General features: G+C 37.5%; 1 protein-coding gene across 7 annotated transcripts in view; it reads left to right on the top strand.

Moving 5' to 3' along the window:
- The window catches only part of RBMS3 (RNA binding motif single stranded interacting protein 3), a 706,618-nt gene that overhangs the window by 668,240 nt on the left and 14,917 nt on the right, over window positions 1-23,461 (top strand). For all 7 annotated transcript variants that reach the window (XM_071735450.1, XM_071735452.1, XM_071735451.1 and 4 more), the window contains one exon: window positions 451-561. In XM_071735450.1, the coding sequence (XP_071591551.1) occupies window positions 451-561 (111 nt within the window). The remainder of the gene's footprint in view (window positions 1-450; window positions 562-23,461) is intronic.

The raw sequence follows: 23,461 nt of genomic DNA, 5'->3' as shown, positions 1-23,461 counted from the left end.
CCTTAATTGAGCCTGGAAAAATCCAAGATAATTACCATAATAGGCTGAAGATCCCAGAGACTGAAGGTTTTAGAAGTCAGAGAAAATTGGGGACATATGTGTTCTGTCTGCAAGATTGCTCTATATAAGATATGGAAAAATAGAAATTACAGGCATTTTGCAGTGTACAGTAGCATTCATCATAGTAAGAACATATGCATTCGTTTGTCAGGAGCAATGAAGAAAAACATCATACTTAATTGGAACTGACATAAAATGGCCTCATTAGTTGTACAAATAATATATGTGTGTTGCTTGGTTGTCAATAGGAACAAAACATATTTCCTCTGACAGATATATTGGTCTCTTTTACGATTCATGTCAAGTTTTCAGCTGGGTTTGCTCATTTAGAGAATGTTTTTTGGTTTTTTTTAAGTGAAATGTTGAAGTGTAAACATTGTGTGTTTGTAGGGTGCTGTGATAACACCAACAATGGACCACACTATGTCAATGCAGCCAGCAAGCATGATGGGCCCTCTGACCCAACAGATGAACCACCTTTCCTTGGGCACAACAGGAACAGTAAGATCATAGATTATAGTTTACTTTCTATACTGCAAAATATTTATTGCTTGCTGAGTTTCTCCAATTAATTTATTACTCTTGGTTTTTCAGTGCTTCACCTTTTTTTACAGCTTTAATATTGCCATGGTTTATTTTATTTTTTCTCCTTTTCCAGAGATATCTGGCCCTGTCCGGGCAAACATATCAAAGTGCTTTCCATCATGATCCAAATGTGATGTATTTCACAGACAATATCCTCATACTGCTATGTCACTCAGACATGTATCTACACATATGTTTTTAAAATCATGATAGAGTCAGTTTGAGGTATTACTGAGCAAAAATGACAAAATAATATAGCATAAACCAGAAGGTCAACAAAACCTGCTCTGTACTTAGCAGGAATGATCTGTACTAATTCTCAAGTAAATACTAAAGTACTCTATCAATTTGGGTTTTTAATCAGAAATTGGTTATACCACTGGCAAACAGGAGTTCTGGCTTTGTGGTAGGATTCAGTATTCACTTCTAACCCATAGCAACCAGGCATACCTTTGCTGGAAGCTCAGAAATGCTATTTTGGGTCAAGGTCAGCTGAGTTTCAGTATATTAGAATTCAACATATTTTTTTTCAATACCTATTTCTCTTTTAACTGTGTAAGTCAGACTCAATTAAGTCTCCCAGAGTCAGAAAAAGACTTAAAAATACTCTTAATAAAAATTATTAGAACTTAGAGAAATGTTCCTAAAATACAACAGCCTAGACACAATATATGGTGGTTTGATATGTGAATGTGTTCATGCTGCAAGCATATTTTTATGAAAATGCAGACATAAACACTAACATGTCTTGAACATGCACAATTTACATAATAATTGCATGAAAGCTCAATTATGCATTTACAAAATATTTTTTGTTATTTAACTCATTGTATTGGGTCTTCCTCTTACTCCTGTCTTCCCTTCCTCTCTTTTATTTTCTTATCTGTTGAATTTAATTCTAACTCTATTGTCTTTTTGTTCCTCCCTCCCCCCTCCCTGAAAGTCTCTGTTGAGATCTGAGGTGTCTGTATTTATTTCTGAGGAAATTTGAATTTGATGGTTCATTGTTTATTCCTTTTATTTTAAATGTTTCATTCAACAATCAAAAGAAGTTGGAATTACATCTCAAAGTCAGTATCAGCTTATTTTCCCCTCTGAAGAGATGAAATAGAAGGATAAACTGGGATTAGTGAGAACTGTGTGTGTAATTACTGTGATTTAAAAGTGTGTTAAGTGTGTTTAAAAATTAAGACAAGGAGATGGAAAATGAATTCTGGTAGTGCTGCTGAGCAGCTCCTATGAAGTTTTCCTTCTCTGTCATTTGAATTTCCGTGACTTTTACTGACATTGTCTTCTGCACTGATTTTCTTGCATTCTTAATGCAAATAAGAAAATTGCCAGCTAATGTTCTCTTCTGACTCAAGACCACCATTACAATGCTCATAGTAACAAATCCAGTTGAGAAGGCAATGAAAGGACTCTGAAGGACTCTGATATATGCATTTCTGCAGTGGGTGGTCTAGTGGATGAGAATAAGATCCTGCATTCATTTTACTGCAACTGGAAGTAAAAAAAAAAAATACAAAAAAATATTTCTTTCCTTTTCTTAGCTCTTTACACACTGTTTTTCAAGGTCATAGTGTTCCCTGATAACTTCTTGAAATACATTCAGAGGAATAATATTTAGACTTATGTTTACTATCTTTAAAACCCTTAATTCATTTACAGAAAACTTAAATAGCAAAAAATAGTTAATGATTGATGGGTATTGCCATAGGCCTTTCATAAATCTGAAATGACACTATGTTATCACAAACAGGATTTACCTTTGGTAAAAAAAAAAAACATTCAGAACCATATTCAGTTCAAGTCCTCCTTCAAGCAGGATAATCATGGAGTTAAAATGAGAACATTAGGATTTGGGCTGCCAGTAGCAGTTTCGTTGGATGTCTCCATCCTCACTTGAAGTAGAATCTTCCTAACATGTTCTGTTACAGAAGAAAATGAGGCAAATGGACAGTCTCTTTAGAGATGTGATTTATTTAGAGATATTTTTACTTCATTTATTCTGAAGTCTGATTTTCAGTCCAGAGAGAGGAGCACTGAGAGCATAAGGCCATGACGAATTGAGCCAAGATCAAAACATGCTACTGTGAGTACCTCAGCAGAACTAAATTTTATGGGAGATATAAGACATGAACTATACATTTCTGTTATGAACATATTTTTAAAGTTTATCTTTAAGATTATGCAACAGAATGCCATAAAGACCCACCAGCTGTCTTTCGAGAAAACAGACAGATCTTTTTAAACAAACAAGCCAAAAAGTAAGAAACAATTCTGCTTAGTGTCAGCTGTAACTCTCACGATTTAATTTAAAAGCTTACAGTATGCAAAGCAGTTTTTATTAAAAAGCTTTCATACATTCACTTCCTTAGACAAACCATTTTACCAATTAATGTAACATTCAAAACAGACCTCTGTGGTCACATAAGTGAAAGGTGACTTCAAACCCACTTCTAAACTTGCCTGATTCAGGTTGAATGCTTGGCTTCTAAAATATTACTTAACAGAAAATCTATTCCCTAACAAGCAAGCTAAAGAAATAGCATAAAGGCCTTTGCATGCCTTCTATCTTGTGGTAATTACTCTGTCTTTTGATGCTCTCTAAAAGATTAAAATACTCAGTACAGGCTGGAGCTGTTCCAGAGGGAGACCCTTCACAGAGGAGCACTCTAGCCCTTCGAGTGGGGAGAATTACCTGGGTAAAAGCAGCCTCTGCCTCAACACCAAAAACTTGATTTAGGTTTTGATAGCTGTGGTCTGAAGCACACAGTAAAACCCCATGAGAATTCAAGAAGCAGCTGCCTCAATCCCTGCCTGCAATTGATTATTTTGTTACCAGGCCAAGGAGTGTATTTCTGGATAAATGCTGGTAGGGCTGCTCACTTCCAGCTGGGAACATCCATTACAGCAGCTGAAACAGAGTACTTTTCCTACAGTACTTTTTTCTTTGTATCCAAAACCCCCTAAGAATGTATGCTGAATTTTATTTAATTACCCTTTTTATAGTTTTTTTTCTTATCTGTTATTGAATTGTCTGCATAAAATCAGACATACCTGCTATACTTACTGGTCCTCTTATCAGGAGGATGTACTAAGGCTATCAAGATCCCAGGCCAATTGAAAAGCTGCAAATCCATCTTTACTTGATGTCACTTCCCCACCTCAAGAAAACATACAGCTGAAATAAATATTCCAGCCCAAAGGATGGTATAGGGCACTGGGAGAAGAGAGGAGGTAATGGTCTGATGTTTGTGACAACCCAACCTGGTGTTCACAGGTGTTGTGAGAGAATTTCATACAGCATTTGCATCTCCCAGTTACTCTTCTTTGTCCATCCACCAAGAACATAATTCCTTTCTGCTTTTATGAAAAACAAATTGATTTCTGCCAGTGAAAAGACAGTGCACACTACTGATTAATGCAGAGGCAAGTGTGCTGCTCTGATCACCTCCCCAGATCTGCCTGAAATCTGTAGTTAAACAGAGAATCTGCCAGAGGGGCAATTTCTACCGAATTTTTGTGTATTTTACATACATATCTGCCCAAAAAGAGCAGAAAACAATTACATGGGTCTGCTGGCTGTGGGGAAATACATAAAGAAAACCTAAGCTTAAATTATGTCAAGATTATAGCAAAAAGGCAATAACTGAATATTCTGATGAAGGCTGACAACCCAGCTTCAGCTCCTACAGTTGTATTAGAAAAGAAATTCTATTGCCAGGAGGCATGTCTCTGCAGACAGACAATTGGTTTTAACCTTGAATTTTTTCTTTTGTTTACTAGTTTATTACTATTTATTACACTATCTTGTTTTTCCTATGTGATATTCATCTACAATTAGGTCTGCTATTAAAAAATGTACCAGACAGGGAGAATAGAGTGAGTGAGTTTGTAAAGGTAGCACTGAAAGAGCAGCATTAGTATGTGTTTAATAATGTATGGAAGCTGGAATTATTCCATCATCAGCCTGTCATTCAAAATGTTTCCGATACAGCCATTGATCTGACATCTGTTTCATGGTTTAATAAAGTTGTGATTGATGCCTGAGTGGATATAGTGCAGAAACCTTTAGAAATATAAAAATTGAGCAGCCTGATCACTGCTTTCAGTCCCTGTTGCTCAGCTCCCTTTTATTGCGGAACTTCCATGTTTCCTGTAATCAGCCACAGTCTGCCTCTTCATTGGGAAGAAGATTTGCTCTATTCTTTCTCCTCTGCTGATCATTCCTGAAGGAAGTTTTCTTTTCTGCACTTTCCTGGTCTGGGTTTCTCTCTGTTCCCCGCTGTCAGCATCCATTTCAGATGCCACTTGAGTTCCAGTTTCACCCAACATATTGAGGCAGCCTTTCCTCATCCTTGTTGGTAGAAGGGTAATTCTATCTTTTTTTCTCTCTCCCTCTTTCAGAACTCTCTTAGCATAGGCTTGTTACAGCTTAAACCTGTGAGGCCTACACAAACAGGAGAGTGAGTAGTAGCCAGGTTTTTAAATAAAACTGCTAGCTCAGCTCAGCTGCTTAATTGTTCATGCCTGCAAATGGCTTGCTCAGCTTTCAGTGTCTAATTTAGAAACATAATGGGCAACTTACAAAATAAGCTCTCCATTGCATTTTTATATGCTCCCCTCCTCAAATAATTTCTTTCGTTGTTCTTGTTATGTCTTTATTAAAAACACAGTCAGGTAGAAGAACTGCGTTGAGTTAATGTGGGATTCTGTTGAAACTGCAAACCACTCTAACTCAGCTTTCCTGTTTTATAGTATCACCACAAATCTCTCAGTGGAATAACAGGCTTGTTATGTTGCTACATCAGTCTTATCTTTCACTTTGTTAGTTCTTTTTGTTGCCAGCAGAGCTTGATGATATCTCCAGAACCCTTCAATGGAACAACAAGCTTGTTATAAGTTTTTTTTATCTTTTGTTTCCTTTGGATACGCCATGGTCACCGGTGGTTTAAAATGTCACCTAAAGGCCTCAGCAGAATAACTGCTTTGTTAGATAGGGCTGGTTTTTTTCTTGTTTAATCTGCAATTCTATTTGCACATACTACAGATACATGGAGCTTGAAACATCATCGCATTCCCCTGTTGTTCAGATCCTTGTTACAGAAAGAACTCTCTGTTATTGTAATTGTATGTTGCAAAGTCTCCAGAGAGTTACAGGAGCAAAGTTTCTTTGCAGTCTTGTGCCTTTGCCATTATCAGGTGTTAATCTTTAAGCTCTTTTATTTTATTTATTGACTGACTGTATCAGTTACTGTTTCTGTGAAAAATATAGGACTGAACCCATTGCAAATAGAATTAGTGCAGTTCAGGCTGAAACTAAGATCACCCTTGTCCATTTACACAGCCAAGGTCCAGAGCAAATGGAAGTGATTAACAGCAGTGGGCTCTCTAGGGCAGGAGATCCATTTAAGGAGAAATTAATCTGGTTGGAAAGAAGAACAGCATGAGGTCTATCAGGATTTATAAAAAACAAATAGCTCCTCCTACACCCTACTTCCCAAATAGCCTCTTGAAAGGCAGCTCCAATTTGCCTGATAAATAATTTGAGATTAAAAAAGGGCACTCAGTGCAACTGAAAAATACCAATTTCCAAGCAGTCAACAAGGAATGAATAACTTTTTGATGAAGCATTTAATCGATTTGCAGAATTCACTGCCATGAAATATTATTGAGATAAATTGGTTACACATCTTAGAAAACAGATTCAACATTTTTATAAGGAAACATTTGCAGGTGCAAGAGCAGCATGGAAAAGTTCTTAGTTTGAAAGTGTCTAGTCCAAATACCTAGTAGGGTTGACTAGGAAAGACGTAATCTTTTCCCTTTTTGGACCATCTTCAAGTCCCACTGACGCTTGTGAGAATTGGGGTGATCAGTCCTCGTGTAGATGTTGCTCTTTCTAATCAGCTGTCTCAGCATGGGTTACACAGTCTATGTTTGACCATGGCTGTGGGTAGATGGCAGTTTTCAATTAATAGAGTTTATAAAAACCCATTTCTGTATTGCTCCCTCTTCTCTTCTGAAATCAGCTTTACATTTCTACCATTTTTTTGGCAGTGACTTACTGTTTGCCATTTTGTGCAAGTGTGCCTACCCTCGAAGGCAGAACAGGGGAGTGTAAGAGGAGAATGATACAGACAGATGGAATTCCATTTTTGGTTCAAGCAGCCCTTCATAGGACCCCATTGTAACAGTAGCTTCTATATGGTGTTAAGTTTTACCTTCACATGACACTTCCACAAAAGCACAAACAAAAAGGTGCTTTTATTGAGGATTGCTTGCCTCTCTTTGAGATATCAGCTTCTGACTTAAAGTGACATTAGCCCAACTTTCCTTTCAGAGAAGAGCTCAAACTTCCTGATTACTGTGATAAAAAGTTAAATCAACACAAAGCAACAGTGATGAATCAACAAAGCAAAAATTACCAGCCAAAAGAGACATAACTAATACAACTTAATTTTCAACATCAGACATGTCATGCATAGAATTAATTTGCATCTGATTTCACAAATCTGTGAACTAGACTTAGAGCCTTGTTTCTCCAGGACTTTCATATATATATGGCTGCTGCAACTCTATTTTTTGATTTCTAGAAGTGCCAACTTGTGAAATTTGAAGAACAATTGGAATGTAGTTCAAAGCCATGTCTTCCAAAGCATGTTATTTAGTGATAGCAATGCACTGTGTATAAAATGATCTTTCTTAATTTGCAACAGTGAAAAGAAGTTAAATAAAACTTCTAGTGCCTGGCAGATAGCAAGTGGTCTGCAGCATACCCACCTCAAAGGCTCACCTTTCATCATAATCCCAGAAACTTTTGTTCATATGTCTGCTCAACATAAACCAAGAATGCTACCTACTAGTACACTCCCCTAAAAACTTTGAGTAATAAGAGGAAAAAGGGGGAATAAACCACACATGCTCATGTGAAATTGCACTGGAACCACAAATAATAGGGCAGCTTCTGGTGAGAGAAGGTTGGTTTTATGTGGTTTGTTTTTAGTTAAGTGTATAAAATTTAGATGAAAGAGGCTCTTTATTCAACAGGCAGGGATGCAGAAAAGAGAAACAAATAGTAGGTTAAAAAAAAAAACAACCTGAAAATAATCCTAGGTTTGAAACATTCTGCTACTTCTCTAAGTGGCAAACTCAATAAAAGGTGGAAAAGAAAAGCATTCTGACTGTCAGGTCTGTCATCTGTATTTTCTTGATGTGTTTTTCTTTTATAGATGTGTTTTCAATTTTGTAATCAAGATCATAACTCTTTGCCTTATTAGAACCACACTTGTTTCTGTTGTCCTGCCTGTGTTTAAAGTAGACTCAGGTGATTCGACAGAAATGATGAATATGGCTTTCCAGAGAAGAAATAAATCTGAATTACCAGTGGTGCAGACAAACTCTATAATCTGGAGACCTCTTTAATCCAAGACAAGCTTGAGTATCTTGGAAAAGTGAGGGGGTTTTGCTAACCTGTGATCATGTGAAAGGCAAGAAGTGTCTTCCCACAGCTCTTCTCTACCAAGAGCTGGAAAACAGTCATGTGGTCACATCTCCACATGCTACAAGTGCATGACAACCGGGCTGTAAGCACAGCAAGAAGTCCCAAAATCCTCTAAGAGGCTGTATTCTCAACAGAAAAAAAGTGTGATAAATTGCACAGAAGAAAAATTACTTTCTGCTAAGCCCTTTTGAAAGTCCTTCACACAGTATCAGTTCTGTCTAAGGTGAGGTACTTAAACTGTATCAGCTTCAATCACAGATGTCATAAACATTGGCTAAAAGAAAAGGGCATGAAGCTGATAGACAACAGTATTTTACAACACAATGTAGGTAAATGAAGGGCATCCATAGAAAAGAGGAGATGGTTTTAATGGTGCTAATACAAATAAGGAATTAAAAGTAAAATAGGGAAAGCAGAACCTTAATATCATGCAGAAATTGATAATATATTGAGCTAGACTACACACCTTAAAGTCCTTTCATATTTTGTCACAAAAACAGAGCATTGGTTTAATAATATTTTTTCACCTTTAACCTCTGTTTTTCACTGCAAGAAATCTTGTTATTTCAGTTCAAAACAAGCAATAATAGCTTAACTTTTATTTTCTATTCACTTACATACTGGGCATTCAGGAAATTATAAAACTTTAAACAACCTTTAATAAACATGATGTACCAAAATTCAGAGAAGAGCTGTACATCAAAATAACAGTTCTTTCCACTGTCTGAAGTTTACACAGTCAAAAAGTAAACAAATGTTTCAAGTGACCAAAAACAGTATTCCTTTTAGAAAAAAACAAAAACATTTGGGACCAAAAGTTAAGAATGATTGATTTTGGAATGTGGGTTTTTGTGGTTTTTTTGGGTTTTGGTCGGTTTTTTTTTTTTTTTCCTTCAGTAGGATGTGTACATTTTGTTATGCAAAGTGTACCTTCTCAAAGCAGCAACCTTTCATTTACATTCCCAGAGTTTTCTTATAGGGAAGACTTCATTTTCAGGGGCACTGAGATTTCCCAGGAACACTATAGATGCTGCTAAATTTCTGAACATTACACATTGCCGCACCACTGAGCACACATACAATGGAGTTGCAAGAGAATTTAATTTGAAGGATGTTTAGTATTTTTCATAATTTAATCACAGTGACAGAAATAACTTTACCTCTGTGTTTGACAAAGGCCTGGACCTGCGGACCCTTGCAAAAATAATATTCCATTGAATCTCAATGGCTTTTCCCATATCCCACTGAACTTCAGTGCACAGTGCATTTCACAGTTGTTCCATATGGTTTATCAGATGGTTGGCAAGCCAGTAGCCCAAAGGTTTAAACTTCCTCTAAGACAAATTGCCATTGCTTTTGAGGTATATTTCTTATTTTCATCCAGAAAGAGCAGCCTCTTCAGGGTTCATTCATTTGTGAAGCAAGGTTAAATGAAGGAGCTAAAGGTGTAGTCTTCAAACACTGTATAAGACTCTGGGATCCTGTATATACAGTAATTTCAGCCTGAAGTTATCAAAAGAGGATAAGCTTCTTTCAAATGATTTACAGTTCCATAGGGAGTTGCTGATGGCAATAACCTTTGTGCCCTCAGATGGTATTTTATTATTTGTGAGTTATGGGTGATTCTGTGTCAGTGCTATGGCCCTGTAGAATCCTCTTGCTCCTGAAAGACTCAATTTGGGAGGAGAGTTCTGCTGTAACTAATATTTACTATAAAACAGCTCACTCAGCACATTTCATTAAACTGTAACAAGGGGGTTGAGAGCAGCTGCATTGAGTGAATTTGGGAGTTTGCTGAATTGAGTTGTTTTTCTAGCAAGGTAAATGAGCTGTTGAACACAGTAGATTTCTGCTGTGTGGCAGACAAGAGCTGCATTCTTTTGGGATGGGTCCAGGGTGCAATAGCATCTCAAAGAGGTACATCCTTTTCCAGTCCCATGGAGACTTCTCTGTCCTTTGGGATTTATTATGGCTTTTGAATGTGATAGGCTCACCTGCGTGCTTCTAGTTGTTCCTTTTTAATTTTAGCAGTTGTAATACAGCAAAATCCAGTTTCTTAAAAGCTTAGGATCCAAATGTCTAAATCGTTGTACATTTGCCAGTCTCAATTTCCTGTTTTCATGTGCTGATTGTGTTTCTCTTGGGGGAGTTTCCCTCAAGTCAGTATAATATTTCTGTCACAGAAACTGATTTCACTGGTGCAAAAACTTCATTCTCTTTGTGTTCTTTGGCCTGCCAACCACAGGGTTGTACACAGGGTTTTTAGCATAGACCAAAGATGTTATAATTTCCAAAGTTCCTTTTTTTTTTCCAGCCACTGAAACACCTGATTCTGCCCTTCCTCCTGTACTGTTTACCCTGATTCTCCTCTGCTGCCAACCCTTTCTACTTGAAACAACTGTACTGAGCTAAAAGAGGGGTTCTCTTTGTTCTGTCATAAATTACCGTTTTTGTCAGTGCTAATCAGAGAGGCAAAAATATGATAACAAGGTAAAAGAGTATTTGGCTATTAAGGTATTCCCATGGATGATCTTTCCTAGTCTAACTGCAGAATTCAAATTGGTGCTGAAATTTTTAGTAGCCAAAGGTAATTTTCTGGCAAAAACCATTTTGCTGCCTTTTTTCTTAATGTGCAGGTGTTCTTAACTAGCTGTTAGTAGGGCTGGTGTCCTGTGAAGATAACTGACTTTCTGAAAAACTTTGGTTTCTTGGTAATAAATGGCTGCTTCATCAAGGAGGCCATTGTATTTTATTTTAATTGAGGCATTCTACCTGGATGTAAGGAAAGGGATAGTTTTTTTTCATTTACACTTGTTAGAAGATCAATCCCTTTACACAAATGTAGTTAGTAGGTAGGAAATAATATAAGTTAGGTAGGAAATAATATAAGTAGCAACAACTTCAAATATCACTGATGTATTATGCAATGTAGGGAAACAGTAAAAAAAGTTTCCATTTGGTGTGTGAACCCTGGTTAAATAAGGAGTTTTCCTGAGTGTTTTTGTATAGTTTGTGCCTGAACTAATGAGAGTAGAAGACCACTGACCTTCTTGTAATTTACATCCTTTCTTTAAAACTAGTTGTAACAGAGCTGTAATCAGAAACTGATAGATGGAAAAATTTCAAGTAACTAATCTGCAACAGAACAAAAAGAATAGAGCAAAAAACCAAAGAACAGAATGATACATTTCAAGGCTTATAAATCCACTTTTTCTTTTCATTAATTTTCACACAAATATAATGAGCAGCATTATATTTTCTTGTATTTCAAAAAGGAAAAATATGGCTTAAGTATCACAGCATCATCTTGAGTTAGTTTTTAATACTAGGATCCCTTATTGCATACACTATTGGATAAGTGTTATGAGGAATGGTAATATATTATTGCAATTACAAGTCTGGCACAGAAGCACAAAGGATTAGTGTCTCTGGCCTGTAATTATTTCATAGAGATCTTTGCAGGCAGAGTTAGGCCCCTTGCAAACTAAGAAATAGCAGTGCTTACTGTTAGTTCAAAGCACTTCTTTTCTAGGCAGTTCAGTTTATGTAGCTGTGGAATTTTTGTGGAAAGACTTACCTCCATCAGCACATACCATGCAGATTTCTGGTCAATATTTTGTTGTGTTATATTTCTCCAAAGTAGAAGTGGGAACCTATAGCAGTTGCTGTTCCTCCCAAACAAAACAGAATTCCAATCTTTTGAGAGACACCCTGTTAGAAGGCAACTAACAGACCTTTTAGAAAACAACTAACAAGTAGTAACAGCAGCACCTCTGTTGCATCTTCTCAAAGTGTTTCAAAATCATTAATTAAATCTTACAGCACCAGTTAGATAAATAAGCCAATTCGTGCAAGACATTTGATTTCGTTGGAGGAAAACTAACTCCATACACTGAAGTCTTTCTTATAGCATGAGAGCAGAGCCTCTTCCAAGTTCAAGGGTGGCTCAGCTGTACTGCTAATGCACGCAGGACACTTGAGGCAAAGCCCAGACTCTTGATGTGATGTACTGCCATTGAAATGCTTCCCATCACAGCAGCTGAACTAATTGGCCCTTTCTTCCTTGTAAGAAAAGGATAGGTCTTATTGTTTCTGCTTAGATTTGACTTTATTCCTTGTCTTTTCAATATACCTAGCATGGAAACCTATTTTCTTCTCACTGAATAATCTTTAATAATCTTTCTTGTAGAATAATGAAAAATATTATAAACTAGAAGTCTGCAGTTGTTTCAATGGCCTAAATTGCAGAAATATGTTATGAGTGTCAAACACATTTTGGCATTTATATTGCCTTGCATTCACTAGTAGTAAAAACAGCTGTGTCTTGGTGGTTATATATAACGGTTTCAATCTCACCATGTTTTCATCTTTCTGCTCTGTGTAGTCCTTCATAACAAGCAAAAAGTTCCAGTCCTGAGGCTAGGATGACAGTTAAGCAGATGCTGTTTCAGTTCACAATTACAATTCCTTCAAGGCTATTAGGGGATATTATGGCTGAACAGGCAGGCAGACCACCCCCTGCATCCTCCCCATTCTAAGATTAAATTCATTGTCCCTGTCATCAGCCACTAAGTGACAGGAATCTGCAAATGCCCTTATTCAGCTTCAGGAATCAGCAGTTTTACACTTTCTAAATGTTAACTCTGCTAATTTGTATTTTAGGAGCGAGGCCTGGGAGTTCAGTGTAACACTCGTATGTCAACAGCAATCCTTCTTTGTAAGGTGAATCGTGCAAAGAACTATGGTCTTGAAGGTGTTGATATAAATTTATTTGATGGGAAAATGGCCACTTTATCATCTCTGTCATACTCGTGGAAAAGAAAATCTGTTGTGCAGTTAGGGCTTTCTCCATTGCAAATATTTGCACAGCACTTAATCTTTTTTTTTTTTTTTTTTTTTTCTTTTTAAGTGTAAAAGGAAAGGAAAAGGGGAACATTTTTCTGATACACAAATGCAAATCAATGCAAAAAGAAGATGTCTGAGCTTTCCTGCCAGTCTGTGTGCCAAAGACAGGAATGCATCAAATAACCAGAAAGAACAAGCTGTCCTAGAAATAAATACTGTGCAAGATCCACCCAGGAAGAACAAGAATGGGATGGGAAGAAGAGGCCAGGCTGTTTTCCTCCATCCTGCTTGCTTGCCTGTACAGGCTAAGCTGCACTTATGAAGCATTTGTTCCTTCTCACATGAGTTGAGCAGAGGGATCAGACAAGTTCAATGAAAATTCCTGTTAGGGCCTGTGGAGAAATTTTTATCTTTTTTTCATATATGCCTTTAAGGAAAGCTAAATATGTTTAAATTTTAGTTTGATTGCTGTAGATGGGCTTTATCAGCTGTGATTCTTACTTTTTTTTCCCTACACTATCTGTGGCATCCATGCCTTGTCACCAATGACATTTAAGAGAATATGTTCTCTCAGCATTGCCTTCTGATGAAAGGTAGGGTAGAAAATGTTTTCTAAGTTCATGATCTCAGTGTTTCTTGTGACTATACTTTTAAAGCAGATGGGAGAAAGTGTTACAGCCTTTTCTTCTACTCCTGGGTGGATCTATCTGAAGCATTCCCAAGTATCTTTAAAGAAGCAATGACATCCCATAGAGGAAAGCCAGATGCCTTACTAATGATCTGGGAGAGTGCATGAGATTGTCTCTCCCACTGGCCTTATCACTTGTTATAGTTTTGGTGTTGTTGACAGCAAAATTTCTTTAATCTGTCACGTGAAATTCCACTTGAGAGGATGTACAATGTTGGAATTTTTGTCAGTTTTAATGCTCAGCAGTGATTTATAGTATTCTCTGAAATTAATGTATGATGAAAAACTATGTCTACAGCTCTGACTATGGATTGTGACACATTCCAAAGATCTTGTCGTCTCTTACAACAGACATCTCCAAGCTCTATTCACTTAATTTGCCTTTTGTAGTACGTATCTTTTAGCATTTTCAAGCTGTAAAATATGGAGTCATGTAAAAAGGTATTAAAAAATGTCTCCAAACTTCAGCTTTCAACTAGGTATATGTCTATATGATCAGGATCAAATGTGTAAAAATTCCATATTGAAACATCTTAGTTGATATCCCAGACTATCCTTCTTAGTGCATCTCTTAGTATGTTTTTTTGTTTGATCTGCTTTACAATGAGTAGCTCACTGGTCTGCAACATTTCGTTTGTTTTGGTGGAAATATTTTCTCAATGTGCACCACTGCAAAACTTTCCTTAAAGCCACTCATGAGTGGCACTTTTCTCATTTCCATTTTCCCAGTCTTGCCTTTCCTTATCTTGAGTTAGCCTTTGGGCCAAGACCTACCCATGTTTTTTATCTGGATGCAAAGTTTCACAGTCCCTCAATCCCTTCGTCTGCTCCCACCCCAGGGGAAGAACATCTCAGTCTGGTGGGACTATAATGCTTCTGAGAGACATGGTAATACATTGCTTGGATGAGAGCTGACAGTGCTCTGAGAAATATGACAGTACCTCTGCCCTTGTTCAGGCTTCCCATTTGAAAGTTTTCATTTTGGTAATTACATCCTTCCCAGACAGCAGCCATAGTCATTGATCATACTAATATCATTATAACTGATTCCCGTAAGTCACCTTTTAAAGACACTTTCTATGATTTCTTTCTCCTCTCTATCTTCTCCCTCTGCAGTCACAGGATAAGACTTTTTCTGTCTACCCTTCATCTGATTGATTAGAAATGCCACATACTTCCTTTACGTATGGCCTGGTAATATACACATCACATTTCTTCCCTTGGGATCTTAATCAGAACAAGTAATGGCCTTTAGCTTTTCTCATTAGCAAAATGGAAAAGCACCATACCCAATCCATTAGAAATACAGCACTGTAATATAAATTTATAGAAAAAGGGCTGTGTGCCAGCAGACATGGAGTGAGTTTACCTCAAAGGATTTTCATAAGAAAAAAAAAAAAGGAAAATCCCTCACCCTTTCCGTCTGGCAAGCAAACATTTTGAGCCATAACTTATCACACCTGTCTGTCAGGCATTTTGCTGTTGCTCCTTAAGTGTTGTTTGGACAGCTCAGTCATCTAAAGGGCATTCATAAAGAGGAAATACGGGTGTTTGTACATGTCTTAATGTCTTCCCCAATGTTGATTCTCTTCATGGATTATCCTCCTCATATTCCATTGCCTATCAGAATTTTGAGAAAGAAGGAAGTTGGAAAGATTTTGTTAGGTTTTGCTTTGCTTTTAATTTTTCACAGAATGTGATAACCTGAAAAAAAATAACAGGAACAGCCATTATGGCATACTCGTCTGTCAAGCTATCTATCTGAGACTGCTGCTATGCTTTTTTTAGCATAAAAAAAATATCTATCTGTCTAAAGCTATTTGCAATCAGTACACTGAGGAGGACAAGACTGATTAAGAGGGGCTTTTTCCCCATGGAGTTGAACTGTGCTTCGCTTGGCCTGTGCTTTATTAGCCCTAAAAAACATTAAAATCTATACACCAGTGTATGTGCTTATACAGTCCAGAATTGAGAGGGTGTTAAAGCAGAATTCTTACAATTTGTAATTGTGTATGATTTGAATGTGTATGAGTTGACTCTGTCTCTTTTCGAAAGCCAGAACTGGAGGAATACAAAAACCAGCCTTGGAATGCTGCTATTCCACCAGCACTAAAACACATCTGTTTTACTGGCCTCTTCAAGCATTGCTAATGTGATTCCTGGGAAAATAAAGAACTAAGCACAACCGTAAAGTTATATTAAACAATGTCTTATGGCAAATAGGGTGCTTACACTTTTGTGTTTTTTTAAATACACTTCAGGATTCCTAGGTCTTAAGTTGATCGTGTGTACAAAGTGAGATTCAGAGCTGAAGCATCACGCTAGAATTCTTGGCTGCTTCACTTCTGGTTCATCAGCTGTGCTGATCACACTTTCCCAGCAACTCAAAGCATTGCAGTACAAGGGAAAGAACATAGTGCAATGAAATAGTGAAAGACCTGCAGTAGTAAAAAATGGGAGGCGTACTAAAGAGGCCTTCTAAGGACAGTTAAGGGTGAAATTAATGATTAGATTACAAAACAGGGTGGCTTAAGGCACGAAGGGATGACTCTTGCACACTCTATCAGTAGGGCTTTGACACTAATATTAAGAGAACCTCTCTCCCACAGGAATTTCAAGAGTTTGTGGAAAGCAGAAAAAAGTAAGCCCTCACAAAAATTCTTATTATTGCCACCTTCCAGAGCCCTGACATATAGGCAAAGCTAATGATCATGTAGATATAGTTAAAAAATTTAATTATGCTTTTTGTGCTTATGAGGAGCAATATTTTGTACTTCATTGTTTTCAAACATAATAGTTTGATATACTGAAATTGCCACCAGCCCTTAAAGGTTAGTGTTCTCTATTGTCCCCACCCTTTCTTAAAAAAAAAAAAAAAAAGTCTGATCCTTTTGCGCAGCTTACAGATAGAAGAAGATCTGGCTGAAGGTCATCCATGGTTTCTAGTTGTTGGGAAATTCAGCTTATGAATTTTTATTTCATTCTGATTCATCTTTTAAAAGCTCAAATAAGAAAAGAAAGATTCTGCCATGAGCCAGAAATTCCAAACAAAACTGAATTTTCTTAAACAATGGCTCATGGTATTTCCAATACAAAATATATTCAGCAAGGTCTTGGTATCTGCCAACTGGTTTAATCACCCCTTTTGGTTGCTGTTCTCATGTCAGCTTTTAGGCAGCAGCTGCAAAGCACTCCCAGGTTTTCATGTTTCAGAGCAGCCCCATCATGTCCAATACACTGGGCAGGATTCCAGATCTCCTAATGAGTCAGCTCCCACGTCTGCTTCCTGAGGACCAGATCAGTTGGAGGACCCAAGTTAGAAAAACCCAGCAATGTTGCTTCAGGCAGGCAACTTGGTGGGATTGCCTAGGAAATAAAGCACTATTCCTTTTTCTTTTCCCCTTTTCCATTCCTTTTCCCTTTTCTTCTCTTTTCCTTTCTTATTTTGTTTTCCTTTCTCCTTTTCCTTTTTCCTTTCCTTTTTCTTCTTATTTTTCCTTTTTTCCTTTCACATTTCCTTTTCCTTCTTCATTTTCCTTTTTTAAGCCTTCATTAGACTTTACCAAATATTCTGATATTTTGGATTCTAGGGATACAATGGTGGTAATGCTATTATCATTCTACCTTACTTCTGTCTTAAAAGACTGTATTTTCATGCAGGAAGTGATTAACCTTCTGTTTCTAGAATAATTAGGAATGCTAAAATCCAAGTGACTTTTTGTGTGTTACCAGTGGGCACTTTTTTTTTTTTTTTTTGCTTTTTTTTTATTTTCTTTTTTTTTTTTTTTTTTTTTTTTTTTTTTTTTTTTTTTTTTTCTTTTTTGCTTGTCTGTTGGCCCTTGGGCTATCCACTCTGATGTCTGGTCTGAAAAAGCAAACAGAAGGGGTAGGTGATTTATGAGCAACTGCTATTTAACAAGTCTTAGTGGTTCTCCTGTTGCTTTAATAACCACTTCATCCACACAGTATGGACATTTGCACACAGTAGTCTTCTTCTCTTTAGAGTCTTCAAATTCATGGAGATTTAATAGCCTCTAGAAGACATGTTTACCTCTAGAAAGCAATTATTTGTTCATATAAATGGATTTGTTATTAATAATCGCTTAATGCGCTCATGTGTTGAGAGTTTCGTTGACACATTTATTTATTTACAAATGTTGAACATATTAAAATGTACAGATCAGTCTTCCTTCATCTTACAAGCAGCCATTCATCAGGGACTAATTGTATTCAGAAGGAAATGCCTAAGAATTTCCAACTGAAGTGGTACAGAAGGAATTTTGATGTCAGAAGACAATCAAAATTGTGTGACTGTGTAGCACAATTCTGCTGCATCTCCCCTTTATTCTTTAGGATGTAGGATCTGAAAGAAGAGTATAAATGGGAGATAATGTCAGTGATTACCAAATCTGGCTGACCAAGACTGGTCCAGTATACTCTTTTGTTATGACACAGTCACTATATCCTGGTTCTATATAGGTTGCTGCAGACAGAACCATCTGTAATAAATCATACACTAACCCACACTCAAAAGCTTGCCCCAGAGATCTCTTAATGTGCATTCACAAAACAGATATACATAGGGTACTGCAAAAAATAATAATACTGCTTTTGTAGACAAATGGATAAGAACTGAAGAATTAAAAATTGAAAGTAGAACACAACACCAGTCTTGGTTTTTGCTTTAAGCACAGGAGTAGTCTGCTCTCTTGTGAATGGACTCATCAGGACCGTGAGATTATTAGAATTATACAAAAAAGCAGTTTTCATATCTTGAGGCTATTCATGGAGATTCAGACTGCATTTCTACAACCTCTGTGGATCCCTGCCTACAGTGGAGTCTTTGTCACAAGGAAGACAAGACTGAAAATACCACAGGTCTAGCTGGGTACGCTGGCATGGACTGTCCCTGAGGCTGAGTTCCATAGCTGTGTACAAACTGATAAACAGAATATGAACAACTTGTTATACTTAATTTTCACATTCCGATGGGGTTTCCTTCATTTTCACCTTTTTCAGATGTTGGTGAGATATCTGAGAGTGATTACTTCACCAAGTTCCTTTGCAATGCCAGCCTTTAGACTCAAAAAAGTGGTTAAAACAGATGAGCCAGTTTTTTATTTAACTGTTTCTATAGACATTCCCAGAGTTCTATTGGCATTTATTACATTTTTTACAAACATGGGATTTTGCATGCTAGTGAGAGCATGGTGCACAGCTGCGTGTAGTGATCTGACTGTTCTCACATTTATTTACTCTAAAGAGTCTTTATCTGATTAGCTCTGATCATTCTGCATTGGTAGCAGGCCTGAATTTCAGAAATAAAGAAAAGATCTATTAGCTGTGGGGGGGTGGCTTAGCTCATCTGCTCTCCATTTACTCTGATTTCCAAAGGTAGGGATTTGCGAAGGATGCTTAGAAGTCCTGAAGAGGAGATTAGTTTGTAAATATAGTTCTGTAAGTTATTATTCTCTCTACCTTCATTTAACTTGTTCAGAGAATTAGGTAACATCTCATTAGGAAGGTTGAAAGGGAAGCAATAGCCAGTGTTCCTAAATACATTTGTATTTCTGATCAGCAGGGAAGAAGAGCTAAATCTTGTAAAGATTTCTATTCTCTGCCTGAACAATGAAGGCAGAGGCCCAGTGATGGGATTCTGTTGAATGGCAGTGCTATTCTTGATAGTGCTATAGTAATTGTGTGGTAAAATAGCATTATATTATTATATTTTAGGCCAGGCTGATAATTATTAGCGAAAATATTGTAATATATGCAAAAACTCCCTATCTTTTAGTCTCACATTTTTTAACTGAGAAAAAAATAAGATTAATAATGGCCATGGAATAATTACAGGGTTGAGCTGGAAAATGAGAATGCTTCTGGGCAGCAAAATGTATTTGAAGTTTAAAGTGAAAACTGTGGTGGCTGGATTTTGTATTTCATTGAACTGCCACTGGCACTGATGAACTAGATGGTGCTTTTCTCTTCCTGAGTCCCTGTGTCTCAATGCCAGGACTATGGGATAAGAGGACACAGCAAGACAATGTTCTTTTCTGTTGGGGAACAGGGTGTTTTGAAATGAGAAGGTGGAACCAGGGACAAAAAAACCAGCAGTTTTATTCTATATTTCATTAAAATTATAATAACTTCAGCATGCTCAAGGAGAGATTCAGTTTTTGTTCGTTGTGAGCAAAGATATTTGATAGTGGGAGGGCAGGTTTCCTTCGTGGAAAAAAATACAAATAATAATTAAAAAATTACAACAGTTTCGTTTCCTTCAGTTTTCCAGCAATGCAAATGTTTTCACATAATTGTGTTAGTGATGCAGTGTCTAGACTTCTCAGATGGTTTAAAAAAAAAAACACAAACAAACCCTGGCATTAAATCTGACAATCCTAAAAACCTAAATCATTGTAACTGTGCTAGCTCATGCAGTGATATGAAACCACAGTCACTGAAGACCAAACTCTGGAATCCTTGCTCATTTAAGACACATGGGTTAGCATTTGCTCATGTCAGACATCCCATTTAATCTCCCCTCAGCAGGATGCTGCAGTGTAAATGCTCACCAGCATATGCTGGTACAAGGCTTTTGCAATTTGACTCTCACCTTGAAAGGCTCTGTGCCTTTTCAGGAGCATGGAGGATGATAAAATAAGAAAAAAGATCTTTAATACTCGCAATAGAGAGACACTTTTATAAAGAGGAAGCAAAGCACCAGAAAGTATCATTTGCACATTCATATTATAAAAGGCTTCTTCTTTAACATTTCGTTCTTTCTTATTGCTCTTTGGCCTTAGTAAGCCTACTAATTCTGCATAAGTGTTGTTCAAGTTTTCCAGATCTAGACCAAACTTACAAGTTTATGTCTCATTTTATAAATTCTTTCTGATTTTCTTTATACTAGGAAACTTAGTCAACATGGATCAGCTTATCAGCTGCTGTCACACTGTAAAATCTCACGGTACTCATAGTGGCCAAGAGATTTAACATGTAACTAGCAGCCACCTTTTAATCACAGCCCTGTTATTTTACAGGCAACTAGACCTAAAAAGTAGAACTGTACTTTAAGGTGGTTTCTTATACTTCCTGTTAGTGATGGACTTCAGGATTTAAACAAAGTGAGTGGCCGAAGTCTTCTGATGATGTAAATAAAATTATTTGGTCTTGAAGGAGACACTCACTCTTTTAGGCACTGGCTTGGAATTCAGTAAGTGTAAGGTTCAGGTTGTGTAAGAGGTGCTTGCTATGTATCTCAGCTGACTCTGCATTAACCTGCATCCAAGAAAGGCAGGTCAGGGGCTTGCTAGGGCAAATGAATAAATGGCCATTACTTGTACAATAGTCTCAATGTAAAAGCTCCTGCAAATTCCCTGCAGATCACTCACTCAGTTCCCCCTTTGATGGGTGAAATGTATTATCCTACTGCAGCACGCTCTCTCCATCTACCTGGTGCAGACAGCTGCCTTCCTCCTTTTTTTTCTCCTTCCTGCCACCTTTACGGGTCTAGTGTTTGCTGCAGGCTTAACAGGAGTCTTTCTGGAGCCAGGATGGGATAGCCCAGTGTTTGCAGATCTGTAAGAACTGATATTGCTCTATAAATTAAACATGATCCTTCTCACAGTTTCATTTTGTTCCCTCAACCCTCATTCATTTGTTACTGCCTTTCATTTAACTCTTTGGTAGTTGTGGAGGGTAATATCTGAACTGAGAGCAGAGGTCTAAGTGTGTATTACTACTCTCTCATTTTCTAGTTTTCTATTTTTTCACATCCTTAAGCAGTTTCAAAAAGGTAAAAACAAAAATCCCCTTGGACAAGGTGTGAGTAGAATTGCTAATGTAGCACATGGGTAATTGGTGCCCTGATAAGTGCAGTCTGACTTATGCAGTCAGACATTGTTAAGCATGCGTTATATTACAGTACTGCATATCCTCAGTGCTGAAAATATGCATTCAGTATACTGTATGGAGAAAATAATAGTTTATAAACAAATTAAAAGAATGGTGCCACATCTCATTTTTCTTTCTGTATTAGATATTATCAGTTTAAAAGGATCAGAGTACCAAAAAAGCTCCCTCATACCATCCAGATCCATCATCCTTGCCTGTAGAGTCACTGTTCATTTTACTGTCAGAAATAAGCAGCTCCTATTTTTAGACCCACAAAGCCTGTACAGTTGTAGAAGAATAAACAGTGTTTTCTTCTGCCTTATACATGCTTTGTTGAATGACTGATCACATCACAGCTCAATAATCTTTAATTCTGTGTGAAACTTGAAAATGAAAGAATGGATTTGGAATTTTCGGATTCTCTCATTCCAGTGCTAGCAATACTAATAATTTGTGGAATTAGCTGGGCACTGCTAAATGGAGCAGTGAGTCGTGCTGTCTCTCTCTCACATGTACACGTGGAAAAAGAACTTTCATATGTGTGGTTCATGGAGTAACTAATTCTTAGTGATGGTCTTGCTGGCACAGATGTCTTTGCCTATTTCCAATTTATGCTAATTTCTTAGATCATAGAATTGTAGAATCATAGAAAATTAGGGGTTGGAAGGGACCTTGAAAGATCATCTAGTCCAACCCCCCTGCCAGAGCAGGGTCACCTACAGCAGGTCACACAGGAATACACCCAGGTGGGCTTTGAATGTCTCCAGGGAAGGAGACTCCACAGCCTCCCTGGGCAGCCTGTTCAGTGCTCTGTCACCCTCACAGTGAAAAAATTCTTCCTAATATATGTGAAAGTTCCTTTATACGGAACTGCCTATGCTCCAGTTTACAACCTGTCCTTGTCCTGTCTTGTCCTATCCTCCTTGTCCTCCTTGTCCTGTTATTAGTCACCCCTGAGAAAAGCTTGACTCCATCCTCCTGGCACTCACTCCTTACATATTTATAAGCATTGATGGGGTCACCCCTCATTCTCCTCCAAGCTGAAGAAACCCAGCTCCCTCAGCCTTTCCTCATAAGGGAGATTTTCCACTCTCTTAATCGTCTTGATCAATATGCAGGCTATGTACATCTGCAGGACCTCTGGTCCCCATGGAGTAGAGAGTTACTGGAGTCCCTCAGCCAAGGGGATCTTCATCCTGGGTGGTTCTGAAAAGGGTAGATATAAAATTTTTAAGTTTTCTTCTGAATCTCATTATTACTTCTGAAGCTCTTTTCCACCTCCCAGTCACTGGTCAGTGCACACACCCAGTGCATCTCTTTAACTGAATAGCCAGCTCAAGTGCCTTGGGGATCCAGGGAGAGACAAAGACTCCAGTGGGCTCAGTGTGTATTGAGTATGGAAGCTACTGAAAAGCAGTGTTCAGGAAGTTTTCTGCGAGCAACCAGCTGTGAATATTCATGTCAAGAAATTAAACGTTTGCATTCTCCAGAGCCATCGATACAAGTATTGACACTGACATTGTGCTTTAGCACTAAAGTAATCTTTTCTGTATTTATCCTGTGAGATCAGAGAATTAGGATTATGTAGTTCATAAAGAAAAGAAATGCATGCCAATTTGATTGAGCTAATGTCAGTTACAAAAAAAATTAATCTGCCCTTTTTTTATTATACTATTAGCAAACAAACTAAACTAAAGCAGCTTCTCAGCACTGAGCTTCCTGTGGTGAAAACAGATCCAGGGGGGCAGACTCCTGAATTCATATGATCTCAGCTGGGACTCTCTGTGCATAAGATGGGACTTTTGGTACTTAAAACCAATGGTATATCTCTGATAACCAAGCCCTAGATGTCCTTCATAGTTTTGTAAAGTTTTTTTACAGAAGCC

The sequence above is a fragment of the Heliangelus exortis genome, chromosome 2, assembly GCF_036169615.1.
Source record: "Heliangelus exortis chromosome 2, bHelExo1.hap1, whole genome shotgun sequence".
Taxonomy (NCBI): Eukaryota; Metazoa; Chordata; class Aves; order Apodiformes; family Trochilidae; genus Heliangelus; species Heliangelus exortis.
Note: the sequence above shows the minus strand (reverse complement) of the source record. Positions and strands in the feature narration are given on the sequence as shown.